We start from the raw sequence: 21,421 nt of genomic DNA, 5'->3' as shown, positions 1-21,421 counted from the left end.
GTGAGCGAGTGGCGGGGAGGGGGCGGCTGAGAGTGGGTGGCTGATACAGAGCAATATAGCAGGGGCTGTTGCAGGCACCAAGGAGAGCAACAAAGTCCTAGTGCACAGATGCTCTGTGCGGGTTCAGCTCATTTATTATATTACATTGAGTTTACCCTGCCTCTTTTCCACCATGGAAAACAAAGCAGTTTACACGGGGCTCCTGGGCTGTCTCCCATCTGACCAGATGGAGACATGATCGAAGTCTATACAATCACACATGAGGTGGAGAAAGTAGATAGAGAGAAATTCTTCTCCCTCTCCCATAACACTAGAACCAGGGGTCATCCCATGAAATTGATTGCCGGGAAATCTAGGACCAACAAATGGAAGTACTTTTTCACACAACGCATCATCCACTTGTGGAACTCTCTGCCACCAGATGTGGTGACAGCCAACAACCTGGATGGCTTGAAGAGGGGTTTGGATAATTTCATGGAGGAGAGGTCTATTGACGGCTACTAGTCGGAGGGCTATAGGCCACCTCCAGCCTCAGAGGCAGGATGCCTCTGAGTAGCAGTTGCAAGGGAGTAAGCAGGAGGGAGGGCATGCCCTCAACTCCTGCCCGTAAGCTTCCAGTGGCACCTGGTGGACCTCTGTGTGAAACAGGATGCTAGACTAGACGGGCCTGCTTGGGCCTGATCCCGCAGGGCTGTGTTTACGTTCAGATCTGAACCGGCTCAGCGTTAGAAGGTGGGATACTCCACAGACCTTCAAGACAAAGCCAGTGGAGTTCTCTTCCGTACTGTGCACCATCCGCCTCTTGCTGGGGGCGAGAGAGCTGCAGAACCACCACCACCCCACACTCCTGTTTAGCTGTCATCACTGTCGCTCATTAGCCCACTAAGCTCATTAAGACTTAAGAAAGGCAGTGAGATAAACAGAGAGAGGATGAAAGCCATGCCCTCTTGGTGGGTCTCCAATGGTCAAGAAGTTTTGTCTCTCTAATCTCAAGCAAAGGAGAAACAGCCAATTTGACCCCTCCCCGTTGTTAGCTTTACAACTGGAGCAGATCAAGGTATCCTTTGTGCCTCGGTCTCACTGAGATGGTCCACTTATGGGTGGGCTGGAGCACTGGAGGCTGTAAGGGGAGGGGGAATCTGTCAGGAGGAATGCTCCTTCACTAAATAAAAAAGTTCTTTTGTGTAGAAAGCTAGCTGCCAGCAGGGAGAAAGAAATTCTTTTCTACAGGTGAAACTCGGAAAATTAGAATATCGTGCAAAAGTCCATTAATTTCAGTAATGCAAATTAAAAGGTGAAACTGATATATGAGACAGACGCATTACATGCAAAGCGAGAGAAGTCAAGCCTTAATTTGTTATCATTGTGATGATCATGGCGTACAGCTCATGAAAACCCTAAATCCACAATCTCAGAAAATTAGAATATTACATGGAACCAAGAAGACAAGGATTGTAGAATAGAACAATATCGGACCTCTGAAAAGTATAAGCATGCATATGTATTCAGCACTTGGTTTGGGCCCCTTTTGCAGCAATTACTGCCTCAATGCGGCGTGGCATGGATGCTATCAGCCTGTGGCACTGCTGAGGTGTTATGGAAGACCAGGATGCTTCATTAGCGGCCTTCAGCTCTTCTGCATTGTTTGGTCTCATGTCTCTCATCCTTCTCTTGGCAATGCCCCATAGATTTTCTATGGGGTCAGGTCAGGCGAGTTTGCTGGCCAATCAAGCACAGTACACTGTATACTTTTCAATCAGCCGCAAAAGACTCTTGCTTGAAATCTTGGAGCGCCGTTGCCAGTTGGTGTAGACAATATTGAGCTAGATGGACTGGGGTCTGTATAAGGCAGCTTCCTATGTAAGAGTGAAAGGTGTTTCCAGTTTTAATCGAGCGATCCGCTGACGTCAGAAACTAAATTGCTATCCGAAATCAAACTGCTCTCAGAAATGTGGGAGATCCACGGTAAGGATGAGCATTTTGCTAGTGTTTAAATACCCAGGCGGATATCGAAGGAAGTGATTATCTTCCAAATCAGAGCTATCTCCTTTCCTCTGCTTCGTTCTCCTGCTCCCCCGCCCGCTCTTCAAAAATATCCCCTGCTCAAAATGTCCCCGTCCCCCCCCCCCCCCCGTAATAGCCTGCCTACTTTGTAACAGCAGAGTCTGGTTCTAATCCTTGCAACGAGAGACGCCCATGGAGATCGTGCCATTTCAAACACCTGGCCTCTACCTGGCAGAGAGAGAACAAAATGGTGGGGGGGAGCCTATTCTGTAAAGCCACCTTTCCCACAGCGTGATGGGGAGGGGGGTTTGCGGGGGTAAGGGGGAAATGACAACCGCTAATTGCCTTAAATTCAGAGAGACTAGTTACAATAATTAGGTGTTTAAGGAAGACAGGGGCATGAAAGCCGGGCCTCCAGCAGGCTCCCACTGCTGAGCAGAACCCTCTGTGATTTGCAATATTTATTGTTATTTGGCTTGCTTTTTAAAGAAAAATGCTTTCCCCCCCCCACTCCTTGCCAGACAGTTGTTTCCCTTGTTTGCTGGGGCTTCCATAAGCCTGGAGGGCACAAATGCGAGTTTGTTTGATTTGGTTTTTTTTAAAAAGTATGTTTTATACTGGCGTGTGAGTGTTACCTCTTTGATGTTTTGTCTCACGCGCTTGGGTAGGGGTGTGTGAGCCAGCCCAAAACTGAGCTCGAACCGGCTCGGCTCGAAGGCTCGGCCTTGAGCTGAGCTGGGCCCGGTTCGGTTCAAGGTTGAGCCGAATTGGCCCAGCAGGTTCGGGCCCAGTTTGAGGGTGGCGGGGGGGCCCCCTTTAAAACTGAGTTTTAAATGTAATGACTTGCCACCACCGATGGCTGTGTTGACCTCGTGGGGTGCTGCTGCGGGTGTGTGTGGGTGTGTGTGTGTTTCTCTTGCAGCAGCCCTGCCCCCAAGCCGTCCCCCAAGTGTAATTTGCCTGGCCGGTCTGATGAATTTTATTTAAATTATCTTTTAACTAATGTGGACACTGTGGACACTCTGTCATGGCCAGGTTCTGTTACAGTATATTATTTGTAAAATGCGTACTGTTTTATTGTAAATGTTTGCTGGCCAATGACCGGATAAACTTATATCTATCTATCAGTGTCAGTAACGGGCAAGGCAGGATCAGCTGGAAAGGTGGAGGAGTGCCAAACTCCAAGCCAGGCGGCTGTCCCTTTAAGACTGCATCTCTGCAGGCAGAGAGGTGGAGCCTAGCCTGAGCAGACGGAGCTCAGAGGTATTTAAGAGCTCAGTCTTCATCTGGCGGCTGTTGGATCAACATGCCCCATGTCACTGTCCATGGTGCTGCCTGGACTCATCAGCCACCAGACCTTGTGGGTTCAGCACTGTGGAAAGGACCAAACGGTGATAGACAATTTGCAAAGCATGGCCATACAGCATTACTTGCTTGACAGTCACCTCATACAGCGCGGGAGGAGGCAATGGTCAACCCCTCCTGTATTCTACCAAAGACAACCACAGGGCTCTGTGGTTGCCAGGAGTCGAAACCGATTTGACGGCACACTTTACTTTTACTTTTGCAGCATTACTGTCTCTGGATCAGAGTTAGCAGGAATATAATGCTGAGAAAGACGTACAGATTCTTAGTTGTCTGGAAAAGAATCCTAGGAGGGATGTGTGGATCGATCGATCGGGGACCTTCCTGGAGTTAGTTCCCATGCTGAATGCCCCAACTTCCGACCTCTCACACAGCCACTGTTTCTGTCCCTCTTTTCTTTTCACTCTCCAAATTGCAGCAATTCAGTAATGGCTCGCCCTGCCAGCCACACGGCTGATTGAAATGTCAGAGGTAACAACCTCCTTGTCCCCCTGTAAAGGCCTCCTTAGGTGCTACCTTTACAAACCTCTCCCATTTGCGTCCATTTCTCTCGCAAAACCACCAGGTTCTCAAGCACAGGAAGAAGGCACAGTGCCCCAGTGTGGGCTCAGTGCTACATAGCAAGTTTCCTTCCATAAGGAAGATGGGAAAGGGAGAGAAACAAACACATGCCATGGAGTTGCAGACGTATTTGCCTGGGTCTGCCTCTTCTGCAATTCGTTTTTGGAACATTCCATTCACATCTAACTGGAGCGTATATGCAGTGAGACACTCCAAATGTCTTCCCAGAGCATCAAATTGTGCAGCTCTTACAACAAATCCGGTATCTCTCCTGTTCTGGCCAGGCTGTGTAAACAGAGACCCAGGGTGGGTGGGTAGGAAAACGAGTAGAGGTGACTCATTCAAAGAGGGCCCAAGGTCAGGATGATACAATTTTTCCCTGTCCTGTTCTATTATCGTTTCTCTTTTCCACCCTGTCTTGCATGACACTGTCCTCAAATTTCAGGTTAACAACAAGGACCATTTCTAAAACTCCAGAAGTGAAGCATATATGACTGCATGCTTTCAGTCCCACCCCTTTGCACGCATTAGACTTTGCACGGATAGGGCGGTATAGAAATGTAATAAGTAAGTAAGTAAGTAAGTGAATCTGCATCTTTTTCCTTTCTAGGTTATCAGTGCATACATATGTATTAATAAATGCTACAAAAATGCTGTATCATTGAGCTAGTTGTATGTATGGTGGCATCAAGATTATTTTTGTTGTGACGGTTTACTGGTGTGCAATTGGCGAAACACTATACAAACCTGTTTGTACAATCACATCAATCTTGCCCCCTTTTGCAGAATTTTATCTAATTACCCACTCCCCCAAAGCAGGACCAAAGCATTAGGAGTCATCCACTGCTCTGATTTTTATGTCTGAATTTTGTAAAGAAAACACCAAAAAACCCGCCATGCAAATAAACACACGCTATCTGCTACTGGACCTACTAAATATGACACTTTCCTTAGTGTGAGATGTGCTGGTTGCTAGGCATGCAAATAGGTCTGAGAGAGGGACGGGGACTGGTATAATGGCTTTGATGTCACAATGAGTTTAACAGCTGCCTCTTCTACAACACCACTTGCTATCTACACATGTGCATCACAGAATCATCTTAGAAGAGGCATTCCATCCTATGTCAGAGAAGGCAGAATGCCTCTTCTAAGGCAGCACTTGCCATCTGCACATGCACATCATAGCAAGAATCATCTTCGAAGAGGCATTACCTCCTGCATGCAAGAGAAGGAAGAGTGCTGGTATTGAAAATATTTTTTGAAAAATGAAATCTGCTGCCCGCAGATTTGGAGGCACCTTTCTAGTCAATTAGGATGTTTTTATTTGGTGACTCTAGACAGGTAGCTGGCTAAATCTTGCAACTATCATTTACATATCACATACAAGGTTGAAAAGAGAGCTGTAGCATAGAAGTGTGGAATCTCCCTCTTTAAAAATGGGACAGAATGTTTTTCGGTAAGGCCAAATAAAATAGCTTTGGAACCAATCGGCGATCCCCCACATACGGAAAGAACAATATTAGCAGCTGGATCTCAGAATGTTACTTCTGAGACCCAGCTCGTGATATTGCCCATTACAGCCCTGAAGAGAAGCCAAAGAAACCAGAGATGCTCTCGGGAGGAGGAGGGGGGCAGGGGGACGTGTCGGGTTACGTACCGTTGTACACCAGTTCGGCAAATTTCATGGCGAGTCCTTGCTTGACTTTACGCACCTCCCGGTCCATAGTGAAGGCCTCAATGTCTAAATGAGCATGGTGGAGGATCGTCCCCGCTGGGGTCTCGTAGATACCTAGCCATTTTGCCAGGCAGGGGGAGTAAGGAGAGTGGGGGGGAGGAAGGAGAGAGAGAAATGAATGAGACCCAAACTGTCAGGAAATGACAAAAAATAATGATTGGGCTGACAGAAGGAGCCTTGGTCCTGGCTCCATTCAGTCGCAGCGTGCCATAAAATGCATCTGTCATTATAGTCCTGCTGGGGCCGAGACAGTCCACTCCGCACCTTGTGGAGAAAATTTCTAGATTCCCCTCTTTGAAGAGGCACTCCGACGAGGCTAAATGACAGGGTTGAGGAGCCGATCCCCCCGCCGACGTGGGCCCACCGGTCTGAGACTGAAAACCTGTAATTAAACGAGCCACGCAGGGCAAAGTCATGGGGGTCTGAAAAATCCTCCCCTCTCTTTCTCTCCCCCCGCCAACTCTTCCAAGGAGGAAGAAGAAGGGGGGAAAGCCCATCACGTCAGCTGTGAAGAATGGAGGCTACCTTGGGGGGGGTTGCAACGGTACCTTCCAGGGGTGTAGCTATAATTGAGCGAATGGGCTCAAAGAACCCGGGCCCCTGAGCTCCTGAGGGCCCCCCAGCAACACCCCTCCCTATTTTCTTCATTATCGCCCTCATTCCAAGGGGATGCCGGAGAGAGCGGCAAACACGGGCCCCCTCTCCCCTAACTACGCCCTTCCTTCTGGGCTGTCAACCCAGCCTCCCTCCCTTTGATCCTCACGGACATCCAACTTGAGCCACTGCGCCGAGTTCGGGAAACAGTTACAGCGATCAACGAATTATTCTTGATAACTGAGCCAGGATCTTTCCCAGACTGGGACTTTTGCACGCAGCAGGCCTGACCGTGAGTTTACGGGGAGGTTTTATTGCGAACTCAAATTTGTCCCCCCAAAACGATGCAAGTGGAATTTTTTTTTTTTTAACCCCTGGATATAATTCGGGCGACACTCTAACGTGCAGCGAAAAACTCAAATTGTGTGCAAACTGCTCCCCGATAACTCGCAGAGGCTTTGGGGTAAATCTGGCCGATATGTGAACAGATCAGAGGTGCTCCTAGGTAATTTTGGAGCCTGGACCTAAAGGCCTTTGGAGCCCCCTCCCCGCTTCAAATTAGGCATCATTTTTTAACACGTAGGTTCTGGAAGGCACAAAACATACCACCCAGGACAGACTAAAGAGGATGTTGGGGACCCAGAGTGTGTGGAGGTCTTGGACTTCGGCCCCAAAGTCCAGGGGTAAGTCCGTTCTGGAGGAGATGTTAGTTAAAGGGCTTTAAAAGCCCTGTGTGAAAAACCTGGCCGCTTTACTAAGGCAGGAAGTGCCTTGAATTGAGCCGTTTTGCGTACTGCACCAAAGTGCTACTTTTTAAAGGACTCGTATAATACACAATAACCACAAATGGTCAGAAACAAAGCTGGGAAATGCCACTGGCTGTAGTATGGACAGCACCTCCTCTCACCTCCCTGATGTTGCTGTAAATAGTTCCCTAGTATGAACTGCCCCCCACCCCCCAAAAAAACCCTAATTGTTGCAAAGTTGTGTTCAATCTCCATTTGGAAAAGCTCCAGAGCTGGCCGGGTTTGGGGTGGAAGTGAAATGTCACAGAACTGGGTGCTGCTGGGCACAGTTACAGTGCGGACAGAGCACCCCGGCAAGCAATGCTCAAGTGGGGACACTCCTTAGCGGCAGATCTGGCTTTCCTATTTCCTTCTCCCTGTATCTTCTGCCTCTGTCCTTTTCTTGTCTAGGGGGCCTCCATATTCTGATGTCAGCTAGCAACTGCTGACCTCAGCATAACTGAGGCAGTCTGACCCAGGGACAAAACCAGGCTATTTCTTCCAGCTGAACAAACTGGCCGAAGTTAGGAATGATGTACTCATCTTCTAAGGCTCTTACAGCACCATCATTACATGTACTCTGATCGACGTCCTAAAGTAGAAAACCCTTTCATTGCCAAAGGGTGGCAATGACCCCCGCACCTGCAGGGATCAACCCCATCGTCGCCTTGAAAACCTGATTGGATCTAATTATAATCTTACAAATGCCTTGCCTCTGTATTCTGATTGGATACTGCCTTGTCCAGGTGCGGAGCGAGGCTGGTGGTGGCCCGTGTTTGGCCGCTGCCATGGCCCCCTCTCCCCGCCCCTTCCCGTGTCTGACATCAAACGCAGGGGGCAAGGTCTCCCTCCCAAACAGGGCCATGTGACCTCATTTGGAAGGGAGATTGGCCCACACTGTGTTGGGAGCGAAATAACACCCCCTGCACCTGAAGTCAGACACGGGTGACATGTCGGGGCCGCGAGGTGCAGCCCCTGATTGGCGGCGGCCAAGGTTCTTTGAACCTGTTCACCCAATGGTGGCTCCGACCCTGGCCTTGTCCCATAGTCCTTGAATATTAAGGGAGAGAGAGATCTGGTCTTGTGATAGCAAGCATTAATTGTCCCCTTTGCTGTGCAGGGTTCACCCTGGTTTGCACTTGAATGGGAGACTACATGTGAGAGCACAGGAAGATATTCCCCTTAGGGGATGGAGCTGCTCTGGGAAGAGCATCTAGGTCCCAAGAACCCTCCCTGGTATCTCCAGATAGGGCTGGGAGAGACTTCTGCCTGCAACCTTGGAGAAGCTGCTGTCGGTCCATGTAGACAGGGGCTGCTCAACGCAGCCCCCGCGCCAGTTGTTTTTGGACTACAACTCCCATAATCCCCAGTCACAGTGGCCAGTAGCCAGGGATCATGGGAGTTGTAGGCCAACATCTGCAGGAGAGCCGAAGTTGAACAGCCCTGGTGTAGAGAATGCTGAGCTAGATGGACCAAGGGTCTGACTCGGTATATGGCAGCTTCCTATATTCCTTTGTTCCTAACAATGCTAGCAGCCTTCTCTTCTCTCCTAACATTTATTGCAAACTTTGCAAGGAGTGAGAGGAGCGGCGCTTTCCCCAAAGCTTTGCAAATCAAAGCTTCCAAGGGTCAGACAGGTCCCAAAGAACTGCTCTGGTGGTCACGGCAGTCATAGGAACATAGGAAGCTGCCATGTACTGAGTCAGACTGTTCGTCTGTCTAGCTCAATATTGTCTTCACAAACTGGCAGCGGCTTCTCCAAGCTTGCAGGCAGGAATCTCTCTCGGCCCTATCTTGGAGATGCTGCCAGGGAGGGAACTTGGAACCTTCTGCTCTTCCCAAAGCAGCTCCATCCCCGAGGGGAACATCTTACAATGCTCACACGTCTAGTCTCCCATTCATATGCAACCAGGGCGGACCCTGCTTAGCTAAGGGGACAAGTCATGCTCACCACCACCAGACCAGCTCTCCTCTCTTGCTATCCTGCTGTCAGCTCAATCATCTGCGGGCTGGAGTGACTGTCTCACCAGGCCTCATGAAAGGGCCACCCTCGAGGGTGGCGAAGACACCCATGTCTCGTCTGCAGCTCGCGGCCCCCAAAGCGAACATGTCCCTTTGCCACAATCTGCCGATGGCAAATGTAAATCCCGGAAGGGTGGGAATGCTGGCGTGCTGAGACCGGGAAGCAAGCCTCAGGTGGGTAAAACCCCGCGCAGTAACCCTAATCCACTCCAATTAATCTGTCTGTTCCTTCCTTCGGAAGGTGTTAAAGTTAATTTGGGCTGATAAAAAGCTTGGTTTTGTGTGTGTGCATGTGTGTGTGTGTGTGTGTGTCTATGTGAGCTTTCATCCCTAACCGCCACCTCCTTTATGCACCCCCTCCCTTCATATTCATCCTGCACTTTGCTGGGAAAGAGAAAGGAAACTTAACATGGATTATTTCTCTGCCTGCCTGCCTCTCTCTCTCTCTCTCTCTCTCTCTCTCTCTCTCTCTCTCTAATATTTTTGTTTGATTTGTGACAGCAACCTGAAGCTGAAAAGACTGCGGCTCTGGAAGTCTCTCTTTTTGACAGCTGGAGTGCGCACTGCCACTCGTGCGGGGGGGGGGGGGAGAGGAAAATGACAGGCGCCCTTCTTGCATCTCACTGCACAGCAGACAAGAGACACCCTCAATGTGACACGGCGTCTTAAAGTGTCTATTTTCATCTCCCCGTGTTTACAGCAAAAAGACAGAGGTGTCAGCGATGCCGGCTCACGGCGTTTCAATCACGCCGTAATTGCGGCGGAGGAAAGGTGGGGGCGGGGAGGGGGTAAAGATGGGGGGGTTAGAAAAGAAGTGGACCAGGAAGGAAAAAAATATATATATATATATATAAGAGGTGGTTGGGGGGGGGCAGAGACAGCTGCTGCTACTTAAAAATTTCTAATTTGTAACCTCTGCTGTCTGTTTACTTCAAATGGAGCAATTTCGGCTCCTTTGACGGTGATCTGCCTGCTTGAGTCTGGATGGCGGTGGTAACACTCCAAGGCCGCTGGTGGCTAATGCCTGCAGAAGACGTGACAACGGAGAGGAAAAATCCCTCCCCGGTGCAACAGAGTAGAGAGACTTAGACCCCCTTCACAGCCTATACACTGCCGAGGCTCTAACAGGGACCTGAATGGATTGGCCCGATCGGATGGTGGCAGGAACTGAACTGCAGATTCTCAGGGCCAAAGAAAGGAGCAGAAACAAGCCGGGAGGGAAGACCTGGAGAGGAAATGAACGGTTGTCCGGTCCAGTCATAGCACTGGCAAGTGTTACTAGGGGTGCTGGGGAGAGCCGGTCTGGTGGTAGCAAGCATGGGTTGTCCCCTTTGCTAAGCAGGGTCTGACCTGGTTTGCATTTGGATGGGTGACGACGTGAGCACGGTGAGATAGTCCCCTTAGGGAGTAGCTCAGGGGACGAGCACCTGCATACTAGCCTGCAGAAGGTCCCAGGTTCCCTCCCTGGCAGCATCTCCAAGATAGGGCTGAGAGAGATTCCTGCCTGCAACCTTGGAGAAGCATCTGCCAGTCTGTGTAGACAAAACTGAGCTAGATGGACCAGTGGTCTGACTCAGTATATGGCAGCATCCTATGCTCCCACTGCCAAAAATATGCTTTGGGGCTTGACTAGGAGAGGAGAGCTGGTCTGGTGGTAGCAAGCATGACTTGTCCCCTTAGCTAAGCAGGGTCTGCTCTGGTTGCATATGAAGGGGAGACTAGAATCCACCCCCAGCACAGGACCTCCCGTGACTGTTGCTGGTGTCTATCTTATGTTTCTTTTAGATTGTGAGCCCTTTGGGGACAGGGAGCCATCTGATGTATGTATTATTTCTCTGTGTAAACCGCCCTGAGCCATTTTTGGAAGGGCGGTATATTTATTTATTTATTTATTTATTTATTTATTTATTTATTTATTTATTTATGCATTTATATACTGCCTTTCGTTAAAAGACAACCCCAAGACGGTTTACAAAAGTTAAAACCTACAATTAAAAGGCAATAAAAACATCAAGCTAAAAAGTATAAAAACATATAAAAACAGGCATAAAAACAATACAACCGGTCAAAACACACAGAGGCAGCAGTCAAAACGATTATGTAAAAGCCCGGGTAAAAAGCCAAGTCTTTACAAGCTTTCTAAAAAGAAATCGAATAAATAAATAAATAAATAATCATGACCAAATCCAGAATACAAGGAGCACCCAGCCAGGCTCCAAGACCTATGTGTGCTCCAGAGAAATGGTTGTCGGTGAAAATCAAGGCAGGCAGAGAGAGAGAGTGATGGTGTTGGAGCCCCAATCTGCATTGGGCGACATTGGGCAGCCCCCGATTGTGTTTCCCAACCTTCAGTTTCACGGAGTGACCCCTGGTTCTTGTTCTGTGGGAGAAAAATTTCTTTCTGCCCACTCTCTCTGCTCCATGCATAATTCTGTACACCTCTATCATGTCGATACAAATACAAAGTAAAAGGAGCATTTATGTAGCGCTTCCCTCAATACAGATGTGAGGAAGGAAGGAAGGAAGGAAGGAAAGAAGGAGGAAATACAGTGAACAACAGGTGCTATTTTACTGGCAGCTCAGTCTCATAGCTGCTATGCTATGCTAGCTCACCTGCATCAGAAGTTTGGGAAGCACTGCATAAATCCTCCTTGCTTTACTTAAACCCATCCTTTTCATCACGATGAGAGCAAATATTATGATAAGGCTTCCCAGCGAACAATCACTTTGCTCCCTCTTCTCCCCCCTTCCCCAACTCTTCCCCTTTCAGCTGAAGGAAACCTGGAATTCTTGGCAAATTCTGTATCCGACTGTTCAGCAAAAGATCCTGGGGTGGGAGGTGGGGGGAGATCATTTGATCAACTTAGTTCCACTTAGAGATCTATTAATAAAACAGCAAAAAGATTTAAAACCTGCTTTTATCTTGCGGGGCACAGAGCGATTTCCTGAAGTGGGCTCTTGTTGCATTTCCTTCTCTTGGATTCTCTTTTTATGCTCTTGGCCCTTGCAGCTTTAAAACCCTACGGTTCTATAGTCAGACCTCACTTGGAATACTGTGTCCCGTTCTGCACCACCACCACCCATTTTAAGGATTTTGAGAAACTGCAACAGGTTCAGAGGAGAGCAGCTAAGATGGTGAAGGGTTGGGAAACCATGCCCTGCGAGGAACAGGGGAAGGGGCTGGGATATAAAGACATATAAGATAATCATAATGTAGCATTGACAAGTTTGTGTCCAGCACTGTGGGCCCATTACCCTGTTCCCTATGCAATGAGGTCATTCACACAATCAAAAACTGTGTTGTACGCAGGTTTGAGAGCTGTGTGTGCTCCCAATTTTCAGTTGTGTGGAAGCAAGGTAGGAGGAAAACCTGGGTAGCTTTCCCTCCTACCTGGCTTCTACACAACCAAAAACTGGGAAGCACACACAGCTCCCAAACCTGGGTACAACACAGTTTTTGATTGTGTGAATGACCTCAATATCCACATTGGTGAATATTGCCATTAGGAATGTATTTATTGTGGACATCTTTTAAAAAATTAGGAACATAGCAACATAGGAAACTGCCATATACTGAGTCAGACCATTGGTCTATCTAGCTCAGTATTGTCTTCAGAGACTGGCAGCGGCTTCTCCAAGGCTGCAGGCAGGAATCTCTCTCAGCCCTATCTTGGAGAAGCCAGGGAGGGAACTTGGCACCTTCTGCTCTTCCCAGAGCAGCTCCATCCCCTGAGAGGAATCTCTTCCATTGCTCACCCTTCTAGTCTCCCATTCATATGCAACCAGGGTGGACCCTGCTTAGCTATGGGGACAAGTCATGCTTGCTACCACAAGACCAGCTCTTTGTGTGTGTGTGTGTGTGTGTGTGTGTGTGTGTGTGTGTGTGTGTAGGCTCTTGTTCCCCACTTCTGGACACTTATTCAAAATCTTAAGCTTAATAACAATAACTAGCTGGGCCAGGTGACAAGCATCTGAGCCTGTAGTTTCCCCTGCCCGCCTGCCACCGCCGATGACTCCCCCCCCCGCCCACCGGCTGTTTTCTTCCCTGCCCACCTGCTGCCGCCGTTTTCTCCCTACTACCACTGTTTTCTCCCCCCTACCGACCCCCACCCCCGCAACACCATTTTGTTTCCCACCTCACCCGCCTGTCCACCATCGCTGCCGCTTTCCTCTCCCGCTGCCGGCAGCTTGCTTGCTAACTCTCGCAAGAGTTGCCACGCATGGGATTAGCGATGGGTATGCCTTAGATAAATATAGATATAGATGTTCTTCTGTCATCACAAATGTCTTGAGTTTTGGAATTTCCCCTTCAAAAATCATCACCTCTAGAGGGCGCCCTCATAAAGGAGACAAAAGAGTCTCAATTTACAGCTGTCCAGTCAGTGCAGAGGGGATTACTGGTGAGGGACAACTGTTCTCTTGAAATTGGCATATTAAAAGGCAATATTTCCCATGCTGTTTCTGTTGTCTCCAGTCAAACAAGGTTAATCTCTGGTTAAACAGGATGTGCAGGTTTTTAAAGTGTTAAAGACCCCTGAAAAACCTATTTAACAGAGATAATGAGTGTTTACTCCATGGCCAATAATCTGTCCATTACACACCTTCAGTTTTTGGTGTTTTTTTTTAAACTGCCTCTCCAACCTATGAGGAGCAAAGTGCTGATATCAGGACAGCCATAGGAACATCAGAAGCTGCTGTCTGCTGAATCAGACTCCTGCTCACTATTGTCTACTCTGACTGGCAGCAGCTCTCTAGGGTTTCAGGCAAGGCTTTTTCTCAGCTCTACTTGGAGATGCTGCCAGGGATTGAACCTGGGACCTTCTGCGTGCAAAGCAAAAGCTCTGCCACTGGGCAGTGGACCCATCAGCTTCAGCCTCTGGAGAGCCCACTGGCAACTTGGCATTTACCCTTCTTTATCAGTGAAGAGTAAAAAGGAACAGATCGTGTGAACTGGGAAACCATGCCCAGAATCCTTTCTGGCAGCACAGAGGACTCTGTGGGGGTGGGGAAGAAAATGGCGGTGGCGGCGGAGAGAAAATGGTGGTGGTGGGCGGGTGGGGAAGAAAATGGCGGGCGGGCAGGGAAAGAAGTCAATGGTGACGGCGGGCAGGTGGAGAACTGATGCAGAAAGTGGATTTTTAAGCCCTGGATATAAATTGGGCTACACTCTAATGCGCAATGAAAACCCCAAATCGTGTGTGAAGTGCTCCCTGATAGCTTTCAGGGACTTTGGGGTAAATTTGGCCGATATGTGAATGCACACCCTCCATTATGAAGGAGATGCTAGCTAAAAGCCCTATGTGAAAAATGGCCCACTGTGGTCATTTGATCCTTCTTCCCTAGTAGAGTTGCCATGCCCCCCGAAATTCTGGGTTTCACCCGGATTTGAAGCATCTCATCCAGATTGCTTGGCCCACTCAGATTCGACCAGATCTCAGCTTTCATGAAGAAGAAGAAGAAGAAGAAGAAGAAGAAGAAGAAGAAGAAGAAGAAGAAGAAGAAGAAGAAGCAGCTAAGCTCTATCCCTTGTAGAAGTGGAGTTATGGAGCAAAACGTGCAGTCACTATTCTGCTCAGAATTTGTTTTCCAGCCAATTTACATAATATGCAAATTAGGCACCCGGATTTGAAAAGCCAGAACATGGCAACCCTATTCCTTAGCATTGTAGACATCTCCCCATCCAGGGAAGAGGGACATCAGAGCACAATTGGAGGAGAATATCCACAAACACAGCTCTCACCTCTAGACTTCATCCCAATAAACCGATTTTCAACGATGTCAATGCGTCCAACGCCATGTTTGCCACTGCAGAGAGAAAGGGGACACAAATCTACATAGGTGTGTTTTACTCCTCCTGTATCTCCTTAGTCACCGGCTATTACAAAATAACACAAGATATGGAGTGTCCAAGCTTTTCATCTGCTTGTTTTTTTTTCCCCCTCTCCAAAACTAATGACGTTTTAAAAAATGGAATATCTTCTCTCCTGCAGCCCACCCAGTAAGTACAGGTGTGTGTCTGTCAGGAGAGGAGAGCTGGTCTTGTGGTAGCAAGCATGACTTGTCCCCTAGCTAAGCAGGGTCTGCCCTGGTTGCATATGAATGGGAGACTAGAAGTGTGAGCTCTGCAAGATATTCCCCTCAGGGGATGGAGCCGCTCTGGGAAGAGCAGAAGGTTTCAAGTTCTCTCCCTGGCAGCATCTCCAAGATAGGGCTGAGAGAGATTCCTGCCTGCAACCTTGGAGAAGCTGCTGCCAGTCTGTGAAGACAATACTGAGCGAGATAGACCAATGGTCTGACTCAGTATATGGCAGTTTCCTGTGTGTGTGTGTGTGTGTGTGTGTGTGTGTGTGTGTGTGTGTGTGTGTGTGTATTAAGGTGAGGGGTTTATCTGAATGGAGTGGCCCCTTCCCACCAGGCTGATTCAAATGGGATGAACTTGCCAAAGTGTTGATCAGGGACCTCTCTGAAGCACTGAGACGGGGTGATTCACTGAGCTGCTTTGCATAGTCCTGTGGATGCTGAGGGACTGAGAAAATCTTCATTCAGGCATATATCAGTGAAGAGTAAAGAGGAACAGATCGTGTGAACTGGGAAACCATGCCCAGAATCTGCTGCAGCCACCCAGAGCAGACTGCTGCTCATCTGTGGGGAGAGTGGGCCCATAGGCGTATCTAGGGGAAATAGCGCCTAGGGCAAGCACTGAAATTGCGCCCCCGTCCAGACATCCGACACCCATCTTTCAGATAACTTTACCATAACATCATCTGAAAAATACAAGTCAAGCTCGTTAATCTTTTAATATTTCAAAAAACTATTTAGCAGTGGACGTAGCCAGACCAAAAAATGCTGGAAAACTACAAAGTACGCTGGGGCTTTTGAAACACCCAAATACTGTGTGGAGGTGTACTTAGAAAACTAAACAGAAGTGCCTGTCTAATTCTCTACTATGCATTGTAGCATCACCATTACATAAGTTTTAAAAATAAATGGAGAATTTGACTTTTCCCAGATACTCTGAAAATAATTAAAGGATATGCAGAGTAAACTGTGTCACTGCTTCGAATATATTCTAGTATTTCAGAAAGACAGTTAAAATGAGAAAAAGAGAGCAAGAAACTCCCAGTGGGCCTTAATACTAAGGATTTCACACTGATTCAAAGACAAGCTCACCATTAATAGCTACTGTATATTATTAAGACATCACATTTAACTCACTTATCACAAGAAGCAAAGTAAGAGCAAATGAATACAATCCTAGCTCATAAGCTTCAGCTCAGTATTCACAAGCCCTGATTCTCTGTACATAGTGCCAAACTGAATATGTGTACAGTGACATATTATGTTAAATAAAAAAAATTACCTGTAGCCCCTTTGGGGGGCTTCCTAAAGGCTATGGGGGGGGGTCTGAAAAGGTGCCGGGCTGATTTTTGGAGCTGTTTAGGCCTGCAAAGATCAGTGTGCTGGCCATTTTGGAGGCTGCCAGGCATGCTCAAATGGCCTCTTTGAGGCCTGGCAAGGTCTAGGGCCTCACAGGGACCATTTGAACATGTGCGGTGGCCATATATATATATATTTAAAATGGCCACCAAAAACAAAATGGCCATGGCCTAAGGCCTCACAGAGGCCATTTGAGCATGTGTGGTGGTCATTTTGTTTTTGGTGGCCATTTTATTTTAAAAAAATTAATTTTAAAAAATGGCGCCCCCCTTTAAATGGCGCCCGGGGCACGTGCCCTGCCTGCCCCACCCCTAGATATGCCCCTGAGTGGGCCTCCAGCTCTTCTCTCCATGCATAGGAACATTGTGGTTTGCCTTAGGCTGTCTCAGACCCCTGGTCTGTGTAGCTCAGCATTGTCTACACAGACTGGCAGGGGCTCTCCAAGGTTTCAGGCAGAAGTCTCTCCTAGACATACCTGGAGGTGCTGCCAGGGATTGAACCTGGGACCTTCTGCAAGCAAAGCAGGTGTTCTTCTCTTGAGCTATGGCCCTAGACTTTGGGGTTTGCTTCTGAGTGATCGTATATAGGATTGAGTGTAAAATGTCAGATTTCTGAAGTATCTGGGCTATCTATGATATTCAGAACTGTGATGTATAAACCTAGGACAGAACTGTATGCGACCACTGCTCTAAAAGCTGCAATATTAAATCTCATAAACAAATAGATATTTTCCTCCTCCTCTTTTTCTTTTTTGCAACAGGAGCCGGTTGTTGCTTCCTGATTTGATATGATTCACGAATTGTGCTTTATATGGATGTATTGTGGTTAATACTGAGGTTTTCCTTGATGTCAATTTCCTTGATGAGAACCACCTTGAATGTCATGCTTACAGATCAGTCAGAGAGAAATAAAATGACTAGGGCTAACGGCAGGATAGAAATGCAACCCCCTGCTAACTGGCCAAGGTTATATTTTAGCAGGTGGAGAGCGACTGCCTTATATTCAACTCAGCAGTGTCCCTCCCAGTGACGTCTGGCGTCTCCTTTGTGTTTCTTTTTTTAAAAAACTGTGACCCCTTTTGGTACAGAAAAGCATCTTCAGGCACATAGGCTGAAATGCAGAGCAATGCACCTGGAAGACATGTCTGTCCTGTTGGGAGCTTTCCCACTACCACTGAGTCCATGTGAAAGATCATCCCTGAGGGCCACGCTGCCCTCAGGGACATATTTTCAGGTAACACGGGACCCTTTCAGAGGTAGTGCAAATCATTGGAATTTGCTCCCTTGCTGCTTGCCCGACATTGAACAGCTAGGATAGCTTCTCGCAGTGCAGACATGTCTTCCTGGCATATCCACAGTGAATTTTTTCACCCCCGGCTTTTAATTCACATCTCCTCTGGAATGGAAGGTGTGCGTTCACATATCGTCCAAATTTACCCCAAAGTCCCTGTGAGCTATCAGCGCGCACTTCACACACAATTCCGGTTTTTCATCGCGCATTAGAGTGAAGCCTGATTTATATCCGGGGTTTTTAAAAAATCTACTTTTTGCGTCAGTTTTGGGGGGCAACCTTGAACTTGCAGTAAAGCCTGCGGTGTGGAAAACGACCTGGCGCAGCCACAGTGTGTTGTTCTGGATGTCAGCCATAGTCTGGGAACTGCCTTGGCTAACTGGGCCAAGAGGCACTTTTTCAAGGGGTTTTGTTTTATATTTAAGAGAGGAGAGCAAGTGTCCCTGTTCAGCTTTTCCGGTCCCCTCTCCACAGGTGCTGCTGCTGCTGTTACCTGTGCTTCTTTTTTGGACGGCGAACCCTTCGGGGACAGGGAACCATTTGTCTCATCCCTTGTGCTGTGCAAACCGCTTTGAAAACTTTTGGTGTGTCGAAAAAGTATTGGAAAAGTAGATTGGGGGAAAATAAAAATAATTGCAAACCCAAGTTGTCCTTCTGGCAAGCCCGGCTGAAGAGAATGGAAGACAGGCAAGAACACAGAAGTGATGTGCTCAGGAAGGACAACTTACGCGATCTCATTCAGGTAAATAAAGAGCTGGAGGGGCGACTGGCGAACGGCCGCTTCCTTCGCATTGGTGACCTCGATGGGGACACCTGCAGAGCAAGAGAAAAGCGACATAGAGAGATGGGGAGAAGGGGGCCCAGGAAACGCAGGGGAGGGATGGGGGCCGGGCCCTGAGTCACCTTATTACTGTCAAGAGCGCCTCTTTAAACATCACCTTGAGTGTGTTAAATAGACGTGACAGATATGAACTCCAAATCACTTCTTAAAAAGGCATGTCCAAGCTGCTTCAGTCAGAAAGCTTTAAAGACGGCTGGTGGAGGGGGGGGCGTGCCCCTCACACAATATATGGCTACAAAAAGCCTCCAGAGAAAAGAGGGACGGGGGGGGGAGAAAAACGGCAATAAAAGTTCCCCCCTCCCACATTACAACGGGCCCTTCCCACCCGCCCCTGCTCCTCTCTTTTTAGGAGCTTGAAATTGCGGCTAAGGCCTCGACTAATTAAATTTCACGCTTGCCCATTGTCTCCGGGCCTTGCGCCTTCTGTTCCACCAGCCATGAGGCTGGGCCTGACGAACAGCCCCCTAGTCAAAAGGAGGTTCCTTTTCTCCTTTTCCCCCCGGGGTGGGGTGCGGGGGGAAGGCCGGGAAGACGGGGCAGCCAAGGCACACCACACACGGCCCCTGTAATGTCTGTCCGGCAGACAAACGGCGCACATGTTCCCAGTTAACCGCCTGACAAGAGTGAATGGGGTCCCTGTCTCGGGCCTGTTCTCCGCCGAAGGATGAGGAGCAGCCCCATGAATTAATTATTACACCTTTAAAAAAAAAAAAAAAAAAGCGTAGGGGGTAACGAAAAAAAGCGTAGGGGGTAACGAGGAAAGAGGCAAGCTTGAGCGGGACGGCTGGCGGTGGCCACTAAATAGAAAGAAGTGGGTTTTCGCCTTCCCCCCTTGAGCAGTGTGAAATGAGCAATAAATGTATACGGAAACAGACCCAGAGGAGGTGGGGAGAAGGCCGCGGCTGTGGGGGCCCACAAAAGACGTGGGGGGAGGCCGTCGAGCCTGTTCGGAGGCTAATCTCTCTCCCATCTGCCCTCCTCATTACCATATAGAGCTTTATCAGTCGCTAATCACGACTCAATGGCCTCCTTTCTAGTCTTTATTACCCAGGCGCACACTGTGGAGTAAAAGGTTCCTGTCAGCTTCTCCATAAACCCCTTATATATATTTTAGAAGAGGTGGGCTTGTGGGGGGTTGGGGGAGGGCGAGAGGGTTTATAGACTCGGCTGTAAATGACTATTAAATGTAAGCCCCCACGATAATGAACCCGAAGTCCCTTTCTCGCCAACACAGCCAGCGCCTCCCCTTCGTCACCCAGCGTCCCCGTTCTATTATGGGCCATTCGGCCGGCTATTGGGCCCGCTTGGCCGGGCGGAGTGCTGGCATTGTCTGAGAAAGCTGCTTATCCCTTTTAAAATAGTTAATAATTAGATTAGAACTTCAAATAAATTATCTAGGGGGTAAAATGGGGATGTGGACGCAGGCTACGGGAGGGGCGAGTGGGTCCCCCCCCTCTCTCTCTCAGTGCAAAGTGAGTTATTAAACCTTGGATCTCTCCGTAGATTTATTTTTTATTTAGTTTATTTATTTATCTATCATATTTATATCCCGGAAATGGGACCCACACACATAGGGACATAGAGACATAAGAAGCTGCCATATACTGAGTCAGACGCTTGGTCTATCTAGCTCAGTATTGTCTTCACGGACTGGCAGCGGCTTCTGCAAGGTGGCAGGCAGGAGTCTCCCTCCGCCCTATCTTGGAGATGCTGCCAGGGAGGGAACTTGGAACCTTCTGATGCTCTTCCCAGAGTGGCTCCATCCTTTGAGGGGAATATCTTACAGGGCTCACACTTCTAGTCTCCCTTTCATATGCAACCAGGGTGGACCCTGCTTAGCTAAGAGGACAAGTCCTGCTTGCCACCACAAGACCAGCTCTCCTCTCACCAGGGGTGTGGTGTGGTTGCCAGGGCCGTGTATTGGCCACACCCCTTTCCCAAACACAGAGGGCGTGACCAGTGCTAGGAACACACACATGGTGGCTCTTTGCCCTCTCCAGTTGATGAGGTACTTTCTTCACCGCCTGGGGGATTCCCTTTTCTCCCTCGCTCACCACACCTGCTGCCACTAGCAGAGCCAGACCAGGAGTGGCCCGTATCCGGCTGCCGCTGTGGCCCTGCTTGCCCCAACCCCTACACTTGACGTCAGACGCAGGAGGTGTTTTGGGGCCATGAGGCACGGCCCCTGAGGGATGGCGGCCCGGGTTCTTTGAACCCAGTCGCCCAATGGTGACTACGCCCCTGCCTGCCGCCCCTTCCCCCTGCCTGCTCACCAAGGCCAGCACAACAGTTCTTACGGCAGGACTATATAAAAACACCAGGAAAAGAAAACAAACAATTGTAAGCCAAGTGCCCAATCACATAACCATTTATTCTGAGTTAGTTACCAAGTCAAACGGAACCTGAAAAACGGAACCCCAAAAGTGGTTCAGAGAGTTTGTTTAGTGAACGGGAACTGAATCCGAAATCTTTGGGTTCCCTTGATCCTGAACCTGGAATCAAAGCCCTAAACCCAAAAGATGGCAAATAATAGTTCAGAATAAGAGGTCCAATAACCAGACACGCAGCGTTCAACTGTATGATTAATGTTTTATTTTCCAGGGTTCTTAAAAAAAAAAAAAATCTTGCTGTATGTATTTTATTTGGAAAACCTTTTTAAACATTCCAAAATAAAGAGTTTAAAAACGAAACAAATATATTCACTCAGGGATGGTCCATTCAGGCGCACGGTCATATTCTATGAATATGAAATATGGAAGCATTTTAAATAAATAAATAAATAAATAA

General features: G+C 48.3%; 1 protein-coding gene across 2 annotated transcripts in view; it reads right to left on the bottom strand.

Annotated features, from left to right (window-relative positions):
* The window catches only part of ASS1 (argininosuccinate synthase 1), a 97,381-nt gene that overhangs the window by 17,190 nt on the left and 58,770 nt on the right, over positions 1 to 21,421 (bottom strand). For both annotated transcript variants that reach the window (XM_053282284.1, XM_053282283.1), the window contains 3 exons: positions 18,522 to 18,606; positions 14,807 to 14,871; positions 5,588 to 5,719 (listed from right to left, as the gene is read on the bottom strand). In XM_053282284.1, the coding sequence (XP_053138259.1) occupies positions 5,588 to 5,719; positions 14,807 to 14,871; positions 18,522 to 18,606 (282 nt within the window). The remainder of the gene's footprint in view (positions 1 to 5,587; positions 5,720 to 14,806; positions 14,872 to 18,521; positions 18,607 to 21,421) is intronic.

This window comes from Hemicordylus capensis, chromosome 17, assembly GCF_027244095.1.
Source record: "Hemicordylus capensis ecotype Gifberg chromosome 17, rHemCap1.1.pri, whole genome shotgun sequence".
In the NCBI taxonomy this organism is placed as follows: Eukaryota; Metazoa; Chordata; class Lepidosauria; order Squamata; family Cordylidae; genus Hemicordylus; species Hemicordylus capensis.
This window is presented reverse-complemented; position numbering and strand designations above follow the sequence as displayed.